The sequence below is a fragment of the Taudactylus pleione genome, unplaced genomic scaffold (assembly GCF_031769625.1).
Source record: "Taudactylus pleione unplaced genomic scaffold, aTauple2 ptg000086l, whole genome shotgun sequence".
NCBI lineage: Eukaryota > Metazoa > Chordata > Amphibia > Anura > Myobatrachidae > Taudactylus > Taudactylus pleione.
The window spans coordinates 13,590,834-13,613,442 of NW_028284488.1; the positions used below are offsets into that span (position 1 = coordinate 13,590,834).

A 22,609-nucleotide genomic window follows, 5' to 3' on the forward strand; every position below is an offset into this window, starting at 1 on the left:
CCACCGAGGTACCCCTTTGGAACTAGCGGGACGCCACTAGATCTCCCTGACTAAACACTATACTTTAACCATCTATCATATTGACTATTCAGTTGGCGGCATCTAAGGTTGAGACCAGTACCAGTGCCTATTCACAAATAGATCGGCACATTTGCTATTTATATTTTGTCTACATTTGTCTATATTTTGTTTATTTTTGTTTATATTTGTTTACTTTTCCTTCTGACAATTTTGACATATTGCAGCATTGTCCATTGTGTTTATTTGTTTGTTTAATCTGTTGGTGTATAACCAATGGTTTACAGGCACCATATTATATTGCATTACAATTGTAGTGACTATTATTGTGAAACTTTTATCAGTAAAAGCAACATTTGTTTCTTAGTTGGTACCCTCTCATCATTTTGGGTTCTACTGCTTTAGAATATATTTAGAATATACAGAGTTCAGGAAATATGGTGACACTGATGAAATGTTGGCAAAATGTACCTGGTTATCCAGTGATCACTTACCTGGATCAGTGGGTGCTGCAGCTCCAGCTATGTCTTCTGGGTCAGCGGTCAGCTTACAGTGACACCCGACTGTTCCTGCAGCGATACCGTCGGTAAGTATCACTAATACCTAACCCTTCCTTTAGTGCCTGACCCTAACCTCCACTCCCGCACCCTAACCATAACCTTCCTCTTCCAAAGCCAGTTTGTTTTATGAAACTCACATATATCGCACGAAATGTGAGATCCAAGAATGCCAGTCTGAGGTACTTGCAGTAAGGTTTTGCGACTTTTCCACAAAAAAATTAAATGGGAGAAGTACATGAAAAGTGGGGAAGCCATTCTGGACCTCATAAAAGTGACAACTGAGATACTCTAGCAGAACCATATACACTGAAGTGCCAAAAGTCATGTTATAGCAGTATGTAAAGGTAATGGTAGGTGGCGTCACCATACTGTGACTTCTTAGAAATGCCCAGACCTGTATAAATTGTAATCTGACATCTCGTGAGTCAGTTTGAAAACCAACTAAGCTGCTCATGGCATAGAAACGTGAATTATCGGAGTTCGAAAGGATCATAATAGTGGGTGCCCAACGGATGGTACATTTTATTTCCGTAGCTGTGTGGACATTTAACATTCCTCGTTCTATGGTGTCACGTGTGTACCGAGAATACCTCATGGAAAGCATTACCACCCACCGTGGACAGTGCAGTGGCCGATCACGGGTTCTTATTGATTGTGACCAGTGGCATCTGGCCAGAATTGTCTGTGGTAACAGACAAGCAACACTGGCTCAAATCACATCCACATCCAATGCAGGAGGTACCAGACGTATATCCAGCAGGTCAGTGCAGCGTTCTTTAGCTTCCATGGGATATGGGAGCAGAAGACCCACCACAGTGCCCCTATTAACACTATGACGCCAGACACAATGGCTCACCATGGCTAGTGATGTCACTAATTGGACCCTGGAGGACTAGCAGCATGTGGGATGGTCTGATGAGCCATGGTTCCAGTTGTCCGCTGGACATCATCATCACCTGACTGCTGGTATGTGAAGACCCACCCACATACTTACCAACATTTGTTATCTGCTCCCCGGGAGAAGCCCAGAGAGCAGACAAAGCAGGCCACTTTGCGGGGCTGGGCCGGGTTTCTATGTAATTAGGCCCCACCCCCAAAGTGACCTGCTGTGTTTGCTCTGGACATTTTTGCATCATTTAGCCCCACACTCTTCATACGGAGTTGCAATTTCCGGCAATCATCTCCCTAATCTTCCCACTTCACTAGGAAGTGGACGGGATGTGGGAGATCTGGATCCTCTTCCGGGGGTGCAGGGGGCTCCCCGAAAATTCAGGAGCCTCCCACAACTTCTGGGAGCGTAGATAAGTATGCCGTACCTGTTGTAGAACCAACACAAGAAAAAGAAAGTATTGTTGTAGGTGCACTTGAGACTACTTTATAAATTAAAAATGATGGTTTTATTGGTATACATTAAAAGATATCACAAAGATATCAATAAAGCAATGGTGAAATATTTAAAATTGAAAAGTGTATTAAAGTATTATTCAAAACTCCTTGGCTGCTGTGTAAGAGGGGCAAGGGGTGGACTGCTGTGTGCGCCTGCTGCCGTGCAGGTGTGGCGGGGCACTTACCTCTCACACCCCGTGGCTCTCACCTTCAGGCAGCCTTGGTTTCTCCTACCGACGGTCCTGGGTCTTTCCGGTTCGACACAGCCGGGGACGGTCTAATCTGTAAGATAGGTCGGACACGCTGAGCCTATGGACCGGACCTTGGTGCCACAGGACGGACTGACGGACAGGTGTGCGGGGATTAGAGGATGGTCATCATTGGCACTTGTGGCCTCAGACTGGTATACACCCGCGTGCCAGGCACATGGGTGCAACCCGAACGGAAACGTCCGAAAAGGGGAGAGGGGATGACACACGACAATGATACGACACACAAACACAGAATGCGCTCACCGGGTATACCCCTTGTCTCTTTGCTGGGCGAGTAGTCCTGGTCTCCGCTCCTATAAGAGAGCATGGCTGCCTGGCGCCGCGTGAGAACAACACCTGCAGCCTAACACCATACGGTGATGGTGCAGTGGATATGTAGTAACCTAGCACAGATACAGTGGTCTCGACCTAGCGCCGCACGGTGGTGGTACAGTGGGTACACAATAACCTAACACAAGGGTACAGTGGTCTTGGCCTAGCGCCGCACGGTGGTGATACAGTGGGTACACAATAACCTAACACAAGGGGACAGTGGTCTCGGCCTAGCGTCGCACGGTGGTGGTACAGTGGGTACACAATAACCTAACACAAGGGTACAGTGGTCTCGGCCTAGCTCCGCACGGTGGTGGTACAGTGGGTACACAATAACCTAACACAAGGGTACACAATAACTTAACACAAGGGTACAGTGGTCTCGGCCTAGCACCGCATGGTGGTGGTACAGTGGGTACACAATAACCTAACACAAGGGTATAGTAGTCTCGGCCTAGCGCCGCACGGTGGTGGTACAGTGGGTACACAATAACCTAACACAAGGGTACAGTGGTCTCGGTCTAGCGCCGCACGGTGGTGGTACAGTGGGTACACAATAACCTAACACAAGGGTACACAATAACTTAACACAAGGGTACAGTGGTCTCGGCCTAGCACCGCATGGTGGTGGTACAGTGGGTACACAATAACCTAACACAAGGGTACAGTGGTCTTGGCCTAGCGCCGCACGGTGGTGATACAGTGGGTACACAATAACCTAACACAAGGGGACAGTGGTCTCGGCCTAGCGTCGCACGGTGGTGGTACAGTGGGTACACAATAACCTAACACAAGGGTACAGTGGTCTCGGCCTAGCTCCGCACGGTGGTGGTACAGTGGGTACACAATAACCTAACACAAGGGTACACAATAACTTAACACAAGGGTACAGTGGTCTCGGCCTAGCACCGCATGGTGGTGGTACAGTGGGTACACAATAACCTAACACAAGGGTATAGTAGTCTCGGCCTAGCGCCGCACGGTGGTGGTACAGTGGGTACACAATAACCTAACACAAGGGTACAGTGGTCTCGGTCTAGCGCCGCACAGTGGTGGTACAGTGGGTACACAATAACCTAACACAAGGGTACAGTGGTCTCGGACTAGCTCCGCATGGTGGTGGTACAGTGGTTACACAATAACCTAACACAAGGGTACACAATAACCAAACACAAGGGTAAAGTGGTCTCGGCCTAGCGCCGCATGGTGGTGGTACAGTGGGTACACAATAACCTAACACAAGGGTACAGTGGTCTCGGCCTAGCTCCGCATGGTGGTGGTACAGTGGGTACACAATAACCTAACACAAGGGTACACAATAACCTAACACAAGGGTACAGTGGTCTCGGCCTAGCGCTGCACGGTGGTGGTACAGTGGGTACACAATAACCTAACACAAGGGTACACAATAACCTAACACAAGGGTACAGTGGTCTCGGCCTAGCGCCGCACGGTGGTGGTACAGTGGGTACACAATAACCTAACACAAGGGTACAGTGGTCTAATACCAAGATACAAGGGCCTCACTGAGGGCTTACCTGGACTGCCAGCTCGCGTTTGGGACTCCCTCAAGCGACGATCTGCCTGCTCCGAAGGCTCCTCTGCGCTCCCTCTCCTGGCCGCGTGCGGGGGTTTTAAATATCCCCCCGCGCGGGCTTCTGGGCTTGATGACATGGCGGGCCAATGAGGGGTCCGGTCCTTACCGGCGTCATGGCCCCGCCGCGTCGCTTGGTGATGACGCGCCACAACACGTGGGCGCGTCCGGCAATGAGGGGTCCGGTCCTTACCGGCGTTTTCGTGGGAGGGGGGTGCACAGCCCCGGACCTACCACAGCTGCCTCATTCATTCGTCGTTATTTTCACTTAATAAAGGCTATATTGCCAGTATGCATCTCCTAAATGTCACTTCGGGGTCTGGGAACCGTGGTGGTGGCACTCCCAAGGTCGACCTCATGGATCTCCGGACTGGAGCCTCGAGGGACAGGGTGGCTGGTTCGGCCAGTGGTGGGCTGTCCTGGGGTCCGGGCGGTGGTGTTCCTGACGCTCGCGTTTCTGGTAGGGGTAGTTCGGTCCGATCCGACTCCTCTGCGACGATGAGGGGGCTGTGCGCCCAGGAGGGGGGTGCCTACCAAGTGAATGGGGTGAACCCCGGTGTCCCCGGTCCTGCCAGGGGGTTTGGGGGCTCCCTGCTCTGTCCACCAGGCTTCATGCTGCAGCACGGCTCCTGTGCCTCCGATGGGTCTCCCGACTCCCAGGGTCGCAACATGTCTCGGTGCAGGGTGCGGGTGTGACCGCTGTCGTCCTCGGCACGCACCTCGTATACTGGGTTGTTGCGCAAAACTTGTCGCTGTACGATGTAGGGCAGCACCTCCCATCACGGGCTTAGCTTGTTCTTCAGGCGTCTCTCACGGACAAATACTCTTTGTCCAACTGGGATGGGCTCCCCCACGGCCCCTCCGGGCTGGGGGTGCCTGGTGGTCCCGATGTTGCGCTCCGCCACCTCCCGTGCAGTCCTCAGCCGTCACCTTTGCTCCTCGACCCACCCACCATGGGTCCACTCGTCTTCCCCCTGGGGTAGAGAGAGGTCAAGGTCCTGCAGTTCCCTTCCTGCTCTACCGAACAGTAGGAAGTAGGACGACGCGCCCGTGGTCCGGTGCACGTGGTTGTTGTACACCCACATCAGTTCTTGGACGAATTCTGGCCAACGGCATTTCTTTTCAGCTTCCAAGGTTCTCAACATTTGCAACAGGGTCCGATTGAATCGTTCGTAGGCCCCATTCCCCTGGGGATGGTAGGGCGTGGTCCTGGATTTTTGCATGCCGTAGGTCTGACAAAGTCGTTCCATCACGCGGCCCTGGAAACATGCTCCTTGGTCTGAGTGGACATGCTCGGGGCAGCCATACCTTCAGATGAAGTGTTCCACAATGGCCTTGGCGGCTGTTTTCGCTGTCTGGTCACGGGTAGGCACCACCGCAGTGAACTAAGTGAAGTGATCCGTCATCACTAGGGCGTACTGGTGCCCGCTCGTCGACTCCCCTATTAGCACGTAGTCCACCATCAACAGCTCCAAGGCTCGCCTGGTCTGGATGGTCTGCACCGGGGCTCTCTGTTCAGTGGGCTTGGTGACACCGCACATCGGGCATGCCCGACACACGGCCTCCACCAACTCTTGTAGTCCTGGAATAAAGTACTGATGGCGTATCCACTGAAGTGTCTTGGCCACCCCGAGGTGGGTCCCTGCCTTGTGGGCCTCCACTACCAAGCCTCGGGCCAAGCCTTCCGGGAGCACGACCTACCTGACTTTGTGGAGTTCTTGTTCCAGGCAGGTGTGTCAGCACAACACCCCGTCATGGACAGTCAGCCGATCCCATTGGTGAAGCATCCTCTGGCCCATCCCGCCGAGTCGGCCCCTCTCGAGGGCCAATGCCCCTGTTCCTTCCAGCTGTGGATGGCCCTCAGGTCCGGGTCTTGTTTCTGCTGCACGGCCCACTCGAGGGCGGTTCTCTGCAGCTGGAGGCCGCAACTGGTGGCTTCCAGGGGTCTTGGAGGTGGCCTAACCTTGGCAAGATCAGGGATTTCTAGGCCTTCCTGGTCCTCGCCGGAGGGGCCCTTGGATGCCTCCATGGGAAAACGGGACAGGGCTTCGGCGTTGGTGTTGTACTTTCCCGGACGATACTTGATCTTGGGGGAAAATTTTGCCAACCGGGCAACCCAACGCTGCTCCAGGGCCCCCAACTTGGCCGTGTCAAGGTGCGCCAGAGGGTTGATGTCTGTGATGACCTCGAACTCCGTTGCAGTCAAGTACTCGGCAAACTTCTCAGTCACAGCCCACACCATTGCTAACTGCTCGAGTTTGAAGGAGCTGTAGTTTTCGGGGTTCCTCTCGGAGTCCCACAGACTCTGGCTCCCATAGGCAATCACCCGTTCCTGCCCCCCTTGGATCTGGGAAAGGACTGCCCCCAGCCCTTTGTGACTGCCGTCGGTGTAGACCAGGAAGGGTTTGTCGAAGTCGGTGTAGGTGAGTACCAGGGCTTGGGTGAGGGCGTCTTTCAGCTGGTTGAAGGAGTCGTCTTGGGCGCGGCCCCACGCCACAGTCCTCTTTCATGCATCTGTTGCCACACCTCTCAGCAGCTCATGCAGAGGTCCGGCTATCTTAGCGAAACCCCGAATGAACCGGCGGTAATAGCTGACTAGTCCAAGAAAGGCTCGTACCTCCGTCACGGTGGTGGGTGTTTTCCATCCCTGAATTGCGGCGATTTTGTCGGGTGTAGGTTTCACCCCGTCTTGGGATACTATGTGCCCCAAGTACTCAAGGCTGGGTTGGAGGAGGTGGCACTTCCTTGGCTTCAGTTTGAGCCCGTATTGCTCCAAACGCTGTAGTACTTGATCCAGCCTATGGAAATGCTCGTCCAGCGTTGAGGCGAACACGATGATATCATAAAGATAGATCAAAATCGAGTCGAAGTTTAGATCCCTTAGGCAATGTTCCATGAGTCGTTGGAAGGGCATCCGGCAGAAATCGAATAGGCCCATGGGGGTGATGAAGGCAGTCTTAGCTTGGTCCCTTTCGGCCACCGGCACTTGCCAATAGCCGCTGGCCAGGTCCAAGGCGGAGAAGAATCGTGACTTCCCAAGGGCTGCCAATGATTCTTCGATGCGGGGAAGAGGGTATGCATCTCGCACAGTACAGTTGTTCAGCTTCCGATAGTCCACACAGAAGCGTAGGGCCCCATCTTTCTTCTTAATTAGGACAATCGGCGCCGCCCACGGGCTTACAATTTTGGTGGAATGGGTCTGTATCGCTCCCGGATGGGGGGCTGGTCCCTGGTGTTGATCTCGTGTTCTAATGCCCGGGTGTAACCGAAGTCTTCCTCGCTGCGGGAGAACGCCTGTTGTCTCCTCCACAGAAGCCGTTCGAGCTTCTTGACCTCGGCGGGGCCGAGTTATCCTAGGGGCACGTCCATTTGTTTGAGTATTATTCGCCCATTCCAGTCTTCCGTGGGCTCTACCTGCTCCTCCACCCTCATGGCCAGCGTCCATGGTTTCCGCACGTCGGGCTCTAGGAGGACGTTCTGTCCTGACTCGATGCCGCCCTCGGGCACAGCCTCTACCTGTGCCAAGATGGTCCTGGGGGGAACCTGGGCTGGGACGTCCCCCAGGTTACAGATCCGGATGGGCACCACCCCATGCTTGACTACTGCCAAGGCCCGGGCCACGATCAATCCGGCGTCAGTGTGGCCAAACCAGCAGGGTTCTATCATGACTTCCCTGCCCTCCAGGGGCCGTTGCGCCCACACGGGCAGGTCCACGACCACCTCTTGCCTGGTGGGAATCCTCACCCGTTGGTTATGGCCTGTCTTGATCCGTCCCAGGGGGCCTGTGTCAGCGGCTGGAGATGGTCCCTTGCACAGCCGCATCACCCTTTGCAGGGCCTGCTGTACGAACTTCTGCACCCCTAGGTGTATCCAATACCAGGGGCCCTTCTCCAGGACTAGGGCTTGGTCCAAGCAGCGGAGTATATTCATCCCCAAGATGACAGGCCCATGCTTCAAGTCCTCCCCTGCGACAACCATGATGCCTTTCTTCCCCAGGGACTGGGCGTACAGCTCCACCTCGACCCAAACCACCCCCAGGAAGGGAATCAGCAGGTTGTTTGCAGCCATGAGGGTTACCCAATCTCTCACGTTGGTCCGCTGCAGGTGGGCGTAGTTCTCCTGGAAGCTGGGACATGGTTGACACTTGGGAGCCGGTATCCAGAAGACAGTGCTGGCTCTTTCCCGCCAGCTGGGCTATTACTGTAGGGCACTCTCCAATGAGATCCGACGAGTGGGTAATGTCCACCTGGTCATCTCCCCTCCTCGTGGTTTGGGCCGCAACCGCGAGTGACGCTAGTTTAAAGGTCTACGGCGGGTGTCTCGGCTGGGTCGTGCCTCAGGACATTCGCGGGCGAAATGGCCAGATTGATCGCACTCCCAGCAGACTGGACCCCTGGTGTCCCGTCGGTGCATTCCTGTTGACTCCCAGCGCCGGGGCGGGTCTTGCTCGTGAGGCTTCCGACGTGGGGCCTCGGCCCGCTCTCCTTTGGCACGGGTCTCCGCCCCGGCCCGCCGGTCTTCTGCCTGCTCCACTCGCTGTTTTAGCTGGGATACTTCCTGCTGGACCAGCAGGAGCGCATTGGTCAACTCCTTGACGTAATTCTCCAGTGGGTTTAGGGGTGGGTTGGGGGTGCGGGAGTCTGGGTGTGTCGGTTGGAGAGACACAGAGCAGGAGCCAAACTCCTCGTCCTGATCCTTGGCCAATACTTCTCCAGCACCTCGTGGAACAGAAGGCGGGGGTCCCCTTCGATCTTATCTTGGAAATGGTGGCGTAGGGGCCTACTCTTCAGACCCGCCGCGAATAGGTCTCGTAAGACCAAGTCTGGGTTTCCGGCCAGCCAGTCGGCATCCTGCCGAGCCTGTATCTGATCGGCGCAACTTTGGAGGGCGTTGGCAAATTGGGAGATCGAATCGAACGAACAGCCGTTTCCGGAGGTTGGTCGGTGTGGACCGGTCTCCATAAGTGGCCTTCAAGATTTTGAACACCCCCTGGAGGTCCTTCCTCTGCCCGAGAGGGCGGTTGATGACAGATTTTTTTGCTTCCCCCAGGATGACCTGCAGCACCAAGTCTACCTGTACCGGCGCGGGGAGGTGATACAGACGGATCACCGACTCCACCTGGTCCATCCAGTCGTCCAGTTCCATGTTCTGTCCATCGTACTTCTGGATGAGTTGTACAGCGGCTCCGATGGCCGGGGTGACCCGCCGGTCAAAAATCGGGTCTGTCGTCTCGGATGGTGGTACCGCGGCGGTGGAGGCGGTGGTAGGGTCCGTCATCTTCGTGGGGGATCCTGCCAGCTACGCCAAATGTAAGAGGGGCAAGGGGTGGACTGCTGTGTGCGCCTGCTGCCGTGCAGGTGTGGCGGGGCACTTACCTCTCACACCCCGTGGCTCTCACCTTCAGGCCGCCTTGGTTTCTCCTACCGACGGTCCTGGGTCTTTCCGGTTCGACACAGCCGGGGACGGTCTAACCTGTAAGATAGGTCGGACACGCTGAGCCTATGGACCGGTCCTTGGTGCCACAGGACGGACTGACGGACATGTGTGCGGGGACTAGAGGATGGTCATCATTGGCACTTGTGGCCTCAGACTGGTTTACACCCGCGTGCCAGGCACATGGGTGCAACCCGAACGGAAATGCCTGAAAAGGGGAGAGGGGATGACACACGACAATGATACGACACACAAACACAAAATGCGCTCACCGGGTATACCCCTTGTCTCTTTGCTGGGCGAGTAGTCCTGGTCTCCGCTCCTATAAGAGAGCACGGCTGCCTGGCGCCGCGCGAGAACAACACCTGCAGCCTAACACCATACGGTGATGGTGCAGTGGATATGTAGTAACCTAGCACAGATACAGTGGTCTCGACCTAGCGCCACACGGTGGTGGTACAGTGGGTACACAATAACCTAACACAAGGGTACAGTGGTCTTGGCCTAGCTCCGCACGGTGGTGGTACAGTGGGTACACAATAACCTAACACAAGGGTACAGCGACGATCCGTCTGCCCCGAAGGCTCCTCCGCGCTCCCTCTCCTGGCCGCATGCAGGGGTTTTAAATATACCGCCGTGCGGGCTTCTGGGCTTGATGACGCGGCGGGCCCTCATTGGCCCGCCACGCCGCCGGGTGATGACGCGCAGCAACACGTGGGCGCGTCCGGCAATGCGGGGTCCGGTCCTTATCGGCATAATGGCCCCGCTGCGTCGCCAGGTGATGACGCACCACAACACGTGGGCGCGTCCGGCGACGCGGGGTCCAGTCCTTACCGGCGTCTTCGTGGGAGGGGGGGTGCACGGCCCCGGACCTACCACTGCTGCCTCATTCATTCGTCATTATTTTCACTTAATAAAGGCTATATTGCCAGTATGCATCTCCTAAATGTCACTTCTGGGTTTTGGATACCCTCAGATTCTCTAGTATTACAAAATGTATGATCCCATAATCCTTCCATATATTATTAATGCAGTAATATTGGGTTACATGAATCAGAAATATAATCCAGTGCAAATATTAAATACATTTCTCTATCCACTTTCATTCATTATTACGATGATGTGAGACACTTTGTTTATAATACTGTGTTCTGAAGATAAAAGACACACTGTGGTATATTCATCATAACGTAATTTCTATAAAAGCAGCTGACAATTTAAATTTTCACCTGCTTTTGTAGAAATTAAGTGTTCAGGACATTCATCAAAAAGATAAAGCAGGAGATCTCACAGATATCTCATGCTTACCTGTTACCATACACTAGTATCACAGATATCTCCTGCTTACCTTTCTCTCCCGGCATGGCCCCCTGTCACCATACACTAGTATCACAGATATCTCCTGCTTACCTTTCTCTCCCGGAATGGCCCTGTTACCATAAACTAGTATCACAGATATCTCCTGCTTACCTTTCTCTCCCAGAATAGCCCCGTTACCACACACTAGTATCACAGATATCTCCTGCTTACCTTTCTCTCCCGGAATAGCCCCCTGTTACCACACACTAGTATCACAGATATCTCCTGCTTACCTTTCTCTCCCGGAATAGCCCCCTGTTACCACACACTAGTATCACAGATATCTCCTGCTTACTTTTCTCTCCCGGAATAGCCCCCTGTTACCACACACTAGTATCACAGATATCTCCTGCTTACCTTTCTCTCCTGGAATAGCCCCGTTACCATACACTAGTATCACAGATATCTCCTGCTTACCTTTCTCTCCCGGAATAGTCCCGTTACCATACACTAGTATCACAGATATCTCCTGCTTACCTTTCTCTCCCAGAATAGCCCCCTGTTACCATACACTAGTATCACAGATATCTCCTGCTTACCTTTCTCTCCCAGAATAGCCCCCTGTTACCATACACTAGTATCACAGATATCTCCTGCTTACCTTTCTCTTCCAGAATAGCCCCCTGTTACCATACACTAGTATCACAGATATCTCCTGCTTACCTTTCTCTCCCGGAATAGCCCCCTGTTACCATACACTAGTATCACAGATATCTCCTGCTTACCTTTCTCTCCCGGAATAGTCCCCTGTTACCATACACTAGTATCACAGATATCTCCTGCTTACCTTTCTCTCCCGGAATAGTCCCCTGTTACCATACACTAGTATCACAGATATCTCCTGCTTACCTTTCTCTCCCGGAATAGACCCCTGTTACCATACACTAGTATCACAGATATCTCCTGCTTACCTTTCTCTCCCGGAATAGCCCCCTGTTACTATACACTAGTATCACAGATATCTCCTGCTTACATTTCTCTCCCGGAATGGCCCCCTGTCACCATACACTAGTATCACAGATATCTCCTGCTTACCTTTCTCTCCCGGAATAGCCCCCTGTTACCATACACTAGTATCACAGATATCTCCTGCTTACCTTTCTCTCCCGGAATGGCCTGCTGTCACCATAAACTAGTATCACAGATCTCTCCTGCTTACCTTTCTCTCCCGGAATGGCCCCCTGTCACCGTACACTAGTATCACAGATATCTCCTGCTTACCTTTCTCTCCCGGAATGGCCCCCTGTCACCATACACTAGTATCACAGATATCTCCTGCTTACCTTTCTCTCCCGGAATGGCTCCCTGTCACCATACACTAGTATCACAGATATCTCCTGCTTACCTTTCTGTCCCGGAATGGCCCCCTGTTACCATACACTAGTAATCAGATGGCATTTGTAACCGCTCGCGGCTCACAGCCTGCTACTTCCCTATGAGAAGGAATCCCGGGTTGCAAAGAGGGATCCTTTTGGATCCTTCCACCCCTGTCCGATTCCTTCCGCCGGACATTGGGGCTTCTGTATGCATGCGTGACCTGTAGGTCGCGAATGCACATTAGTGTCACTGCTCCAAATGGAAATTATGAATCAGGCTGCAGCGGTTTGGGGGTTATGATGGACAGCATTCCCGTCTCCAGTGTCTGGGAGTACCAAAGCCCGTGTCTGCGTCTTCCGATGGTCACTGTGGTGATCTGATGCTGCGTCTTCCGATGGTCATTATGATGAGCTGATGCTGCATCTTCGGACACAGCACTCGGATCTGCGTTGCCGGCAGGAGGCGTCTCTTCTAACACACCTCCGGCAGCATATTTGCTGTGTGCATAGCATACATCTCTGAATCAGGCCCTTTGTTTCCATTCTGTGGGTTGAGTCATTTGTTCACTAATTGGTGCCATAAGGAACAATATAATCGTTCAGTTTCCCATGAGTTTGGTAACTACTGGTTTATTATATAAATTGGATTAGTGAAAAATGAAGCATAAAAGAATGTACCCCATACAGAGAAGATAGGCATATTATAATTTTATTCTACAATATTTTATCTTACTCTCTAATAACAAATGTTACATTTTTGAATTTTTACATACAGTACATTATTTCCTATTACACTGTTTCCCAAGTTTACTACCCTTAAATATAACACATCTTAAGACATGATTGGTGCTAATTCAGCTCTCTAAATAGTGCATCCTATTTTTTAATTAATTAAGTGTTACAAGATGTAAAAAATAGTTTATGGGATATAATTGAATGGGTTGTAGTATTGTACCAGTTACTGGAATCCTGCAAATGTAAAATTACCAACATGAAATATCCTACATTGGGCTAACTGTATAGTACATGAGCTATTTCCATTATTTTACAAATACATTTACAAAAATATTAAACGGTGATAAGACTTTGAAAAATCTATTCCCATGGTATACAATTAAAACCATCAGTGTTACGATTCTCACTCGATGATGAGATCGCAGGACTGCTGACAATGGACAAGACTGGGTAGAGGTGTGGCAGTCCTTCCACAAACGGAGCTAGCCGGAGTGAGGCTGCAGAAAGATAACACAACACAAGCAGCAGCAGGTCACTATGGTATGACAAATGTTTAGGGACTATAATGCAGCTAGAATGCTAGACAGGGACTGACTAGACACAGGACAGTAAGGCAGGAGTGACCAGGACTATGATATGCAGGTTTAGAGACAAAACTGGACTGGCAGGGCAAGGCTAGACTGACAAGGACAAAACAGGCGTGACTGGACTGACAAGGACAAGACAGGCAAAACAGGACTAAAGGGCTGAGGTGTGAATTGAGACAAGACAGAATGGCCGGGAGGGCCGTGGTGAGACAAGAACTAGGTGATACAGCCTTGAGGGCCAATGTGCGACCTGAAACAGGATGGAGCGGCCTTGAGGGCCATGATGACTAGAACTTGGTAATGCGGTCTTGAAGGACAATGTGCAACTTGAAACAAGACGGAGTGGCCCCGAGGGCCGTGACAACTGGAACTAGGCGCAGAGACCAAGACAGGACGGAGAGGCCTGGAGGGCCGTGGCAACTGGAACTTGGTGATGCCCACTTGAGGGCCGAAGCGCGACTTGAAACAGGATGGAACGGACTTGAGGGCAGTGACGAATGGAACTAGGTGCTGTGACTGAGACAGGATGGAGTGGCCTTGAGGGCCATGGCGTAACTGGAACAAGGTGATGTGGCTGAGACAGGACGGAGCGGCTTTAAGGGCCGTGACATGACTGGAACTAGATGATGCGACTGAGACAGGATAGTAAACAGATGAACTTTAGACACAGCAGGAACAGTGACTGGAAGCAGTGTGGATGAGAACACTGCAAACTTGACACTGGTGAACATAAACAGACATGGCTAGATAGTCAATGGATATGCAGGCTGTGATGCAGCCTAGCAGGCTGAGATGCAGGAACCAGATGGCAGACAGGTGCACTCAGACACGCCAGGAATACAGGCTGGATGACACACAGGCAGATTCAGATCAGACAAACAGGCACTGGGAACTGCAACAGCAGAACATGGCAAACCGGCTAGAATCCAAGTTTCTGAGTACATGACAACATACTCTGGAAGTCAGGCAGTATAACTGGCATGGAGTGAAGGGCTGGCTGTAACTTAAAAGATGTAGGATCCAATCAGAGCAAATCCCTGCAAGCCTCCCTAATGACAGACTAGTGTGCACCTGGCCTGTGCACACAGATAAGACTATTAACTAGTGTGCAGCTGATTCTGCACACAGACAGACAGAATTTCCAGCTGCCTGCAACAGCCAGAACAAAGGCAAGAGATAATGCAGTGTACCAGTCACAACTATGACCGGGAACTGCCACCAAGATGATCTGCTAACAGCAGATCCTAACAATCAACTCATCTCCAATGTCCCCTTTACAATAAGTGGATATGTAATAAATAAGATTGCCACTCTTACATTGTTTGATTCACCTTTCCCATCTATAGAGTTTTGCACAGAGAGGATTAGGATCACACTTTAGTCTATTCCCACCTACGGTACATTGATGTTTTCATGCAAAGTAATTTCGACTAATATTTTACTGGAAATTAGGTAATTTCAGCAAACAATAGCTTCCATTTTTAGGTTCACAAATGAAAAGTTTTTGAACATATTTTGGTCCATGCTATTAATCAATGTCCTGTCTGTACTCGATAATCTTGTTTTCTCATTCAAAAATTCTTTGTCAAAGTTACTGCAATCACTGGCAGATTTCTGGTGAGAGAAAAAAAAATATGAATAACTAATAAATATACAGTATTTTATGTAGAATGTTAATTTTGAATATGGAAGAGATTGAGAAGAGAAAGAGAACAATTGATATCAAGGGGCCTGATTCAGACCCACTCGCGAGCGGCTGTCCGCTCGCAAGTGGGTTGATGGTGTGCACTGAGCATGCGCACGACGGAGGGAGCTCCGTCGTGCGCATGCGCCAGACGCGACGAGCGAAGGACTTTCCTTCGCTCGTTGTGTCTGATCAAAGGGGGCGTGCTGTCGATGTTGATTGACAGCACGCCCCCTTTGGTGGGCGTGCCGGGGGCGTGCCTCCCAGACGGGGGCGTTCCCAAGGGAACGCCTACCGTCAGAAGCCGGCCCACTGACATCACTAGTGATGTCAGTGGGAGTGATTTTGGCTCTGATAGAGCCAAAATCACTCCGGGCCTTGCGGTTGAGAAACTCAACCGCAGGCTCCGGCTCGCAGTGGCGATGGTCGCGATGGTCAAGACCATCGTGACCATCAACCTGCACGCTCGTATAGTCTGTGGGTGGTGACCCACAGCTATACGAGCATCCAGGAGGACGCTCCATTTTTATGGAGGACGGCCCTCATTCAGAGCGAGCGCACTGCTCAGAGCGTCCGGCTCTGAATGAGGGCCAAGGTCTTTATCATGTCTGAGAAAGTGAAAATTAAGATATATTCAGCTGCCTGTTAGACTGGGGCCCCCATTTATTAATGATTGCTTTTGTAACGCGATCAGGGCATATGCGATCATAACGGCCGGATGTATCATCCGGGACATTGAGGTCTCTGCGATGTCTCTGGAGAGCTGCCGGCCATTGCAGGGGGTGCTGCGCTTGCGCAATCCCGTGGACTGCACATGCACAGCTGCCATAGCCGGGGACCAATATCTGGAATGCATCGCATTCCGGATATGGGGGATGCGTCTGCCAGCGGTAATGGAGGGATCACAGCAGGTATCGGAGATACCTGTGCGGTCCCGCCTTAATACATATGGGGGATACTTAATATTTGAGGTAAACCCCCGAAAAAGGGTGTTTTCGGGGATTATACCTCAAATATACTTTGATAAATGGGTCCCCTAGTGTTAGGAGATGGCAGGGCCAAAACATAAGGGCACTCATGCAAAGTTGAACAAGTGTTTTTTGTGTGTAAGATACAGTAAGTTTTTTTGTACTGCATACATGCAAATAAAAGTATACCTACATCAGTATGCAGATTGTGCCACATCTTACACTTACAGCAACTGGGGAGGGAGAACTGGGTAGGGAATGAGCGGGTAAGCATAGGCCAAGTACCAATAGGTTGTTTTCATGTAGACCTGGGCATAGGCGGGTGCTGGAGGGCTTGTGTGATGATAAGCAGTGATGATGATTATGCTGACAATAGAAGATAGATATCCGCTTCTGATGACTGAGTGTGTATTCACTTCTCTAGCTAATAGCACCTAAAGGTCTGATTCTAAGTTGAGAATAAAGCAATAAAGAGCAAGGTGGGGCAGATGTAAAATGTGTAGAAAGAGTCAGATTTGGGAGGGGTGTGTCCAAATTGAAATCTTAAATTGCAGTGTAAAAATAAAGCTGAGTAGTTTTTGTGGGCTACATGCAAACCAGACAGTATTTACCTCACATACACAAAATGTATATATTTTCAGCCTTTGCATTGTAACTAGGGATGAGCAGGTTCGGTTCCCTGAGAACCGAACCCACCCGAACTTCGGGGATCTGGGGCGATCCGAGCCCAAGCTCGGATCTCCCTGTCTGCCCCGGATCCCTCTCCCGAGGCAAAACCTCGAGATCTGCTGTCGGATCTCGAGGTTTTGCCTCGAGCGGCCATTTTAAAAAAAATGCCTTTGCCTTTAATGGGCAAAGTGCTGATTGGCTGACAGAGCCGTCTGTCACGGCTCTCAGCCAATCAGCATTATGGTGCTCATTTGCATGTAGCACGGACTCGTGAGATCCGTGCTACATGCATCTGTGTGACTGACAGTGACACAGAGCACAGATGGGTCAGTGAGAACCGTCTGTGCTGCTGTGTATTTCAATGACACAGATGCACGCACGGACCAGGAGATCCGTGCTACATAGGTGAGTATGTGTACATGTGTGTGTGTGTGTATGTATGTTTAATAAACTTATACTGTCACGGTGTGTGTGTCCTGTGTTTTTTTAAACATTTTTTTTACAGGTGAACTACAGGTACTAGTGGGCCCTTAATGCCCTGCATGCTGGTACTTGTGGTTCTCCAAGTACCAGCATGCGGGGCAGGCTAGCTGGGACTTGCAGTTCTACTTGTAAAGACAATGTTTGATATTTTTTATTTACACCACACCACACAATCAACCCGCCACCCACCGCCACCAGGGGTGGCGGGGATAGCCCCGGGCTATCAGCCTGGGGTGCCCTGGAGAGGGTGACCCCTTTATTGGGGGGGTCCCCAGCTCTCCAGGGATCCCCGGCCTGGGCTGACTAGCGGTCAGGGCTGATGCTGCGGCTGGGGGGCCCGGTGAAAGGGCTCCCCTGGCTGTGGCATCAGCCCCCCGCTAGAAAAAGTCCAGTGCTGGTCCTGGAACATACAGGGGAACCCTACTAATTTTTTTCCCCTGTATTTCCAGAACCAGGACCGGATCAGAGCCCAGAGCTGGTTGCGCAGAATACGGGGGACCCCTACGTCGTTTGTCCCCCGTATTTTGGCAACCAGCACTGGTTCTGACTAGCCCGGTGCTGGTTGTGCTTAAGTACAGGGGACCCCTACGTCGTTTGTCCCCTGTATTTAAGCACACCCAGCACTGGGTTACTAATGCCCGGGGCTGGTTGCTCTTTTTTGGGGGGGTGCACGCCATTTTTTTCTTTTTTTACACAGGTTTTTTTTTTTTTTTTTTACCACAGCAGCAAAGACGGGTCTCACGGACCTGTCATTGCTCTGTGCCAATCACACAGATGCATGTAGCACGGATCTCCCGGGTTCGTGCTACATGCAAATGGGCACCATAACGCTGATTGGCTTCCTGTCTGCCACTGCAGTGCCACTCCTAGATGGGCCATGTGTTTGTGCCGCCCACTTGTGTCGCTTAGCATAGTCATCCAGCTACCTCGGTGCAACCTTTTGGCCTAAAAACAATATTGTGAGGTGTGAGGTGTTCAGAATAGAGTGGAAATGAGTGGAAATTAATGTTATTGGGGTTATTAATAGCGTAGGAACAAAAAAAGGCCCATTTTATGTGATTTTAGCGGTTTTTTTTATTTTTTAAGAAAAAATCCAGATCCAAAACACAAAACCCAGAACCCAAAACACGGAAGGGTGGTTTTGGCAAAACCAATCCAGATCCAAAACACGAAGAAAGATCCAGATCCAAAACCAAAACACGAAAAGTGGCCGGTGCACACCCCTAATTGTAACATGGTTTGTCGGAATTGGTATGAAATACAGACAGAGGAGATGCCGGTTGTCAATACACTGACAGCAACATTCCGATAGTTCTCTCAGTGACTGGGATTCCGGCAGCCGGCATCCCGATTGTCTGGATATTAACTGTATCCCGGTGTGTCTAGGGACACAGTTACTTTCTCTTTCTTGCTTTACTCACAACTCAGTATCAGGACCTAAATCACTAGTGTGGCTGTTGTAGGAAGCTGCTGCCATCTATTTGCGTTGCTTTATTGATGTTTAAATCTGGATTATGGCAGTAAAGAAGATTCTGTTTGATTTTTTTTTTTTAGTAATATAGAGGTCTGTACTTAATTTGAATTTGTATATGTATTTGTGTTGATATGCAACTACTTCTAATCCTCCCTACTCTCTGTGCAGAAGATGACTGGTATAGCTTCTTTAGATTGTGGGGATGTTCTTTTTTCCATTATACAAATTTGTTGTTTCATTTCACAAAAGTGACAAAACTTAGTTAGAATGCAGCAGGAGATTGTTTGTAGCAATTCAGTAGGTCATTACTACTATATTTTTAACATATATATGATAACAGTAGAACATATATTTTATATATCACAATAAAAATCCCTCTGGTGAGGGTATTGGATTTATCTGTCTCTGAGTGCTGTCTGTATATCTGGATTGTATATATATTTGGGGGTGCTGACACTGGAGCAAGCTGTGGCTGTACGCCTGTATTCATGTATGGAGTGCCGGAGCATTGGGAATATATATATATATTTATATTTATATATATATATATATATATATATATATACACACACACGCATACATCAAACAGAAAACAAAACAACAAGTACCTAGCCATCACTCAGGGCAACTATCTCACTTCTTGAGCCCTCATTATCCTTAGGTAGCTAATCTGCAAACATAAAGTTTCTCAAAGTCTCTCCAGTCCTGTCTCTCACAGGTACTGTATATCACACTCTCCAGCCTAGCTTGGCTTTGGCTGCAACAGCTGCTCACATGTACAGCCTCACAATCTGGCCTGCTTCTGTGCAGGTAACTTAGGCTCCGGTCTACTCACATTCACACAGGTCTAGGATCAGGCCACCCACAGCCTTAGCGAGTGGCCAGGTGATGGTCGCGATGGTCACAACCATCGCGGCTTGCGACGAGACCCTTGTGGTAAGGTCTCGTTCCCGCAAGCCCCCTAGCCGGGTCTCGCGCATGCGCATGACGGAACCGGCTCCGTCGTGCGCAGGCTCTGTGGGGACCATCGACCCGGTTGCGAGCGAATCTGCTGTTCACTAGTGCCATCTCTGGTGATACTGTCACAATAATATGTATATACAATACTGTGCAAAAGTTTTAGGCAGGTGTGGAAAAAATGCAGCAAAGTAAGAATGCTTTCAAAACTAAAAGTGCTAATAGTTTATTTTTATCAATTAACAAAATGCAAAGTGAATGAACAGTAAAGAAATCTAAATAAAATCAATATTTGGTGTGTACACACTTTGCCTTCAAAACAGCATCAATTCTTCTAGGTACATTTACACAAAGTCAGAATTTTGTAGGTTTATAGTTAGGTGTATAATTAACCAATCATGCCAAACAGGTCATAATGATCATCATTTTCATATGTAGGTTGACAGGTTCACAGTCATTAACTGACAGCTGTGTAGGAGGCTTAAAACTGGGTGAAAAACAGCCAAACTCTACTACAAAGGTGAGGTTGTGAAAGACTGTATTGTGTCACAGGCCATACACCATTGCAAGATTGAGCACAGCAAAAATACACAAAGTAGTTATACTGCATCAGCAAGGTATCTCCCAGGGAAAGATTTCAAAGCAGACTGTGGTTTCAAGATGTGCTGTTCAAGCTCCTTTGAAGAAGCACAAAGAAACGGGTAGCGTTGAGGTCCATAGATGCAGTGTTTGGCCAAGGAAATAGTGCATCAGATGAAAGACACATCATGCTTACTTCCCTTCAAATTTAGAAGATGTCCAGCAGTGCCATCAGCTCAGAGCTGGCAGAAACCAGTGAGACCCAGGTACACCAATCTACTGTTCGAAGAAGTGTGGCCAGAAGTGGTCTTCATGGAAGAATTGTGGCCAAAAAGCCATACTTCGACATGGAAACAAAGCCAAGCGACTCAACTATGCATGAAAACATAGGAACTGGGGTGAAGAAAAATGGCAGCAGGTACTCTGGACTGATAAGTCAAACTTTAAATATTTGGCTGTAACAAAAGGTAGTTTGTTCGCTGAAGGGCTGGAGAGCAGAATAATAATGAGTGTCTGCATGCAACCGTGAAGCATGGTGGAGGTTCCTTACAAGTTTGGGGCTGCATTTCAGCAATTGGAGTTGGGGATTTGATCAGGATTAATGGTGTCTTCAATGCTGAGAAATACAGGCAGGTACTTTTTCGTCATGCAATACCATCAGGGAGGCATCTGATTGGCTCCAAATTAATTCTGCATCAGGACAATGACCTCAAACATACAGCTAATGTCATTAAGAACTATCTGCAGCATAAAGAAGAACAAGGAGTCCTGGAAGTGATGAAATGGCCCCCACAGAGCCAACATCGTCGAGTCTGTCTGTGATTACATGAAAAGACAAAAGAATTTGAGCAAGCCTACATCCACAGAAGATCTGTGGTTAGTTCTTCAAGATGTTTGGAATTGGAACAACTTCCCTGTCAAGTTTCTTCAAAAATTGTGTGCAAGTGTACCTAGAAGAATTATTGATTTGATTTAGAATTCTCCTCTGTTTATTCACTTTGCATTTTGTTGATTGATAAAATCAAATTATTAGCATAGTAGTCTTATTTTGCAGCATTTTTTCAACAAATGCCTAAAACTTTTGCACAGTACTGTGTGTATATATATATATATATATATATATATATAAAAATAAAAAAACAGCTTATCTGGCACTCTATTGGTTCCCTTAGTTTTTCTTGCCCCGTTGCCCTCCGTAGAGTCAGCTGTAGAGGCTGACACAATGTATCATAGGGTGATCAGTGGCACTCTGGTCTCATGGTAATAAATGACAATAGCGCTATTGTCATTTATTACCATGAGACTGGAGTGCCGCTGATCACCCTATGATAAATATATATATATATATATATATATATACACACATACACAAAAGATGCAGGCACTCCTGTAACAAAGGGCATACGATATACAGTCAGGTGCATAAATATTGGGACATTGACAGAATTTTCATATTTTGGCCTCTATTCACCACCACAATGGCTTTTGAAATTAAACAAACAAGATGTGCTTTAACTGCAGACTTTCAGATTTAATTTGAGGGTAATTACATCCAAATCAGGTGAACGGTGTAGGAATTACAACGGTTTCTATACGTGCCTCCCACTTTTTAAGGGGCCAAAAGTAATGGGACAAACTAAACAATCCTAAATCTATCTTTCACTTTTTAATACTTTGTTGCAAATCCTTTGCAGGCAATTACAGCCTGAAGTCTGGAATGCATAGACATCACCAGACGCTGGGTTTCATCCCTGGGGATGCTCTGCCAGGCCTCTACTGCAAATGTCTTCAGTTCCTGCTTGTTCTTGGGGCATTTTCCCTTCAGTTTTGTCTTCATCAAGTGAAATGCATGCTCAATCGGATTCAGGTCAGGGGATTGACTTGGCCATTGCATAGCATTCCACTTTTTAGCCTTAAAAAACTCTTTGGTTGCTTTTACAGTATGCTTCGGGTCATTGTCCATCTGCACTGTGAAGCGCCGTCCAATGAGTTCTGAAGCATTTGACTGAATATGAGCATATAATATTGCCCGAAACACTTCAGAATTCATTCTGCTGCTTTTGTCAGCAGTCACATCATCAATAAATACAAGGGAACCAGTTCCATTGGCAGCCATACATGCCCACGCCATGACACTACCACCACCATGCTTCACTGATGAGGTGGTATGTTTTGGATCATGAGCAGTTCCTTTCCTTCTCCATACTCTTCTCTTCCCATCAC

General features: G+C 49.5%; 1 protein-coding gene across 1 annotated transcript in view; it reads right to left on the reverse strand.

Annotated features, from left to right (window-relative positions):
• Nucleotides 1-12,962: 12,962 nt before the first annotated feature.
• PRKCQ (protein kinase C theta) overlaps nucleotides 12,963-22,609 on the reverse strand; it is a 72,115-nt gene continuing 62,468 nt past the window's right edge. The window contains exon 17 of the mRNA XM_088468905.1: nucleotides 12,963-15,186. Coding sequence (XP_088325031.1) covers nucleotides 15,031-15,186 — 156 coding nt within the window. The 3' untranslated portion in view covers nucleotides 12,963-15,030. The remainder of the gene's footprint in view (nucleotides 15,187-22,609) is intronic.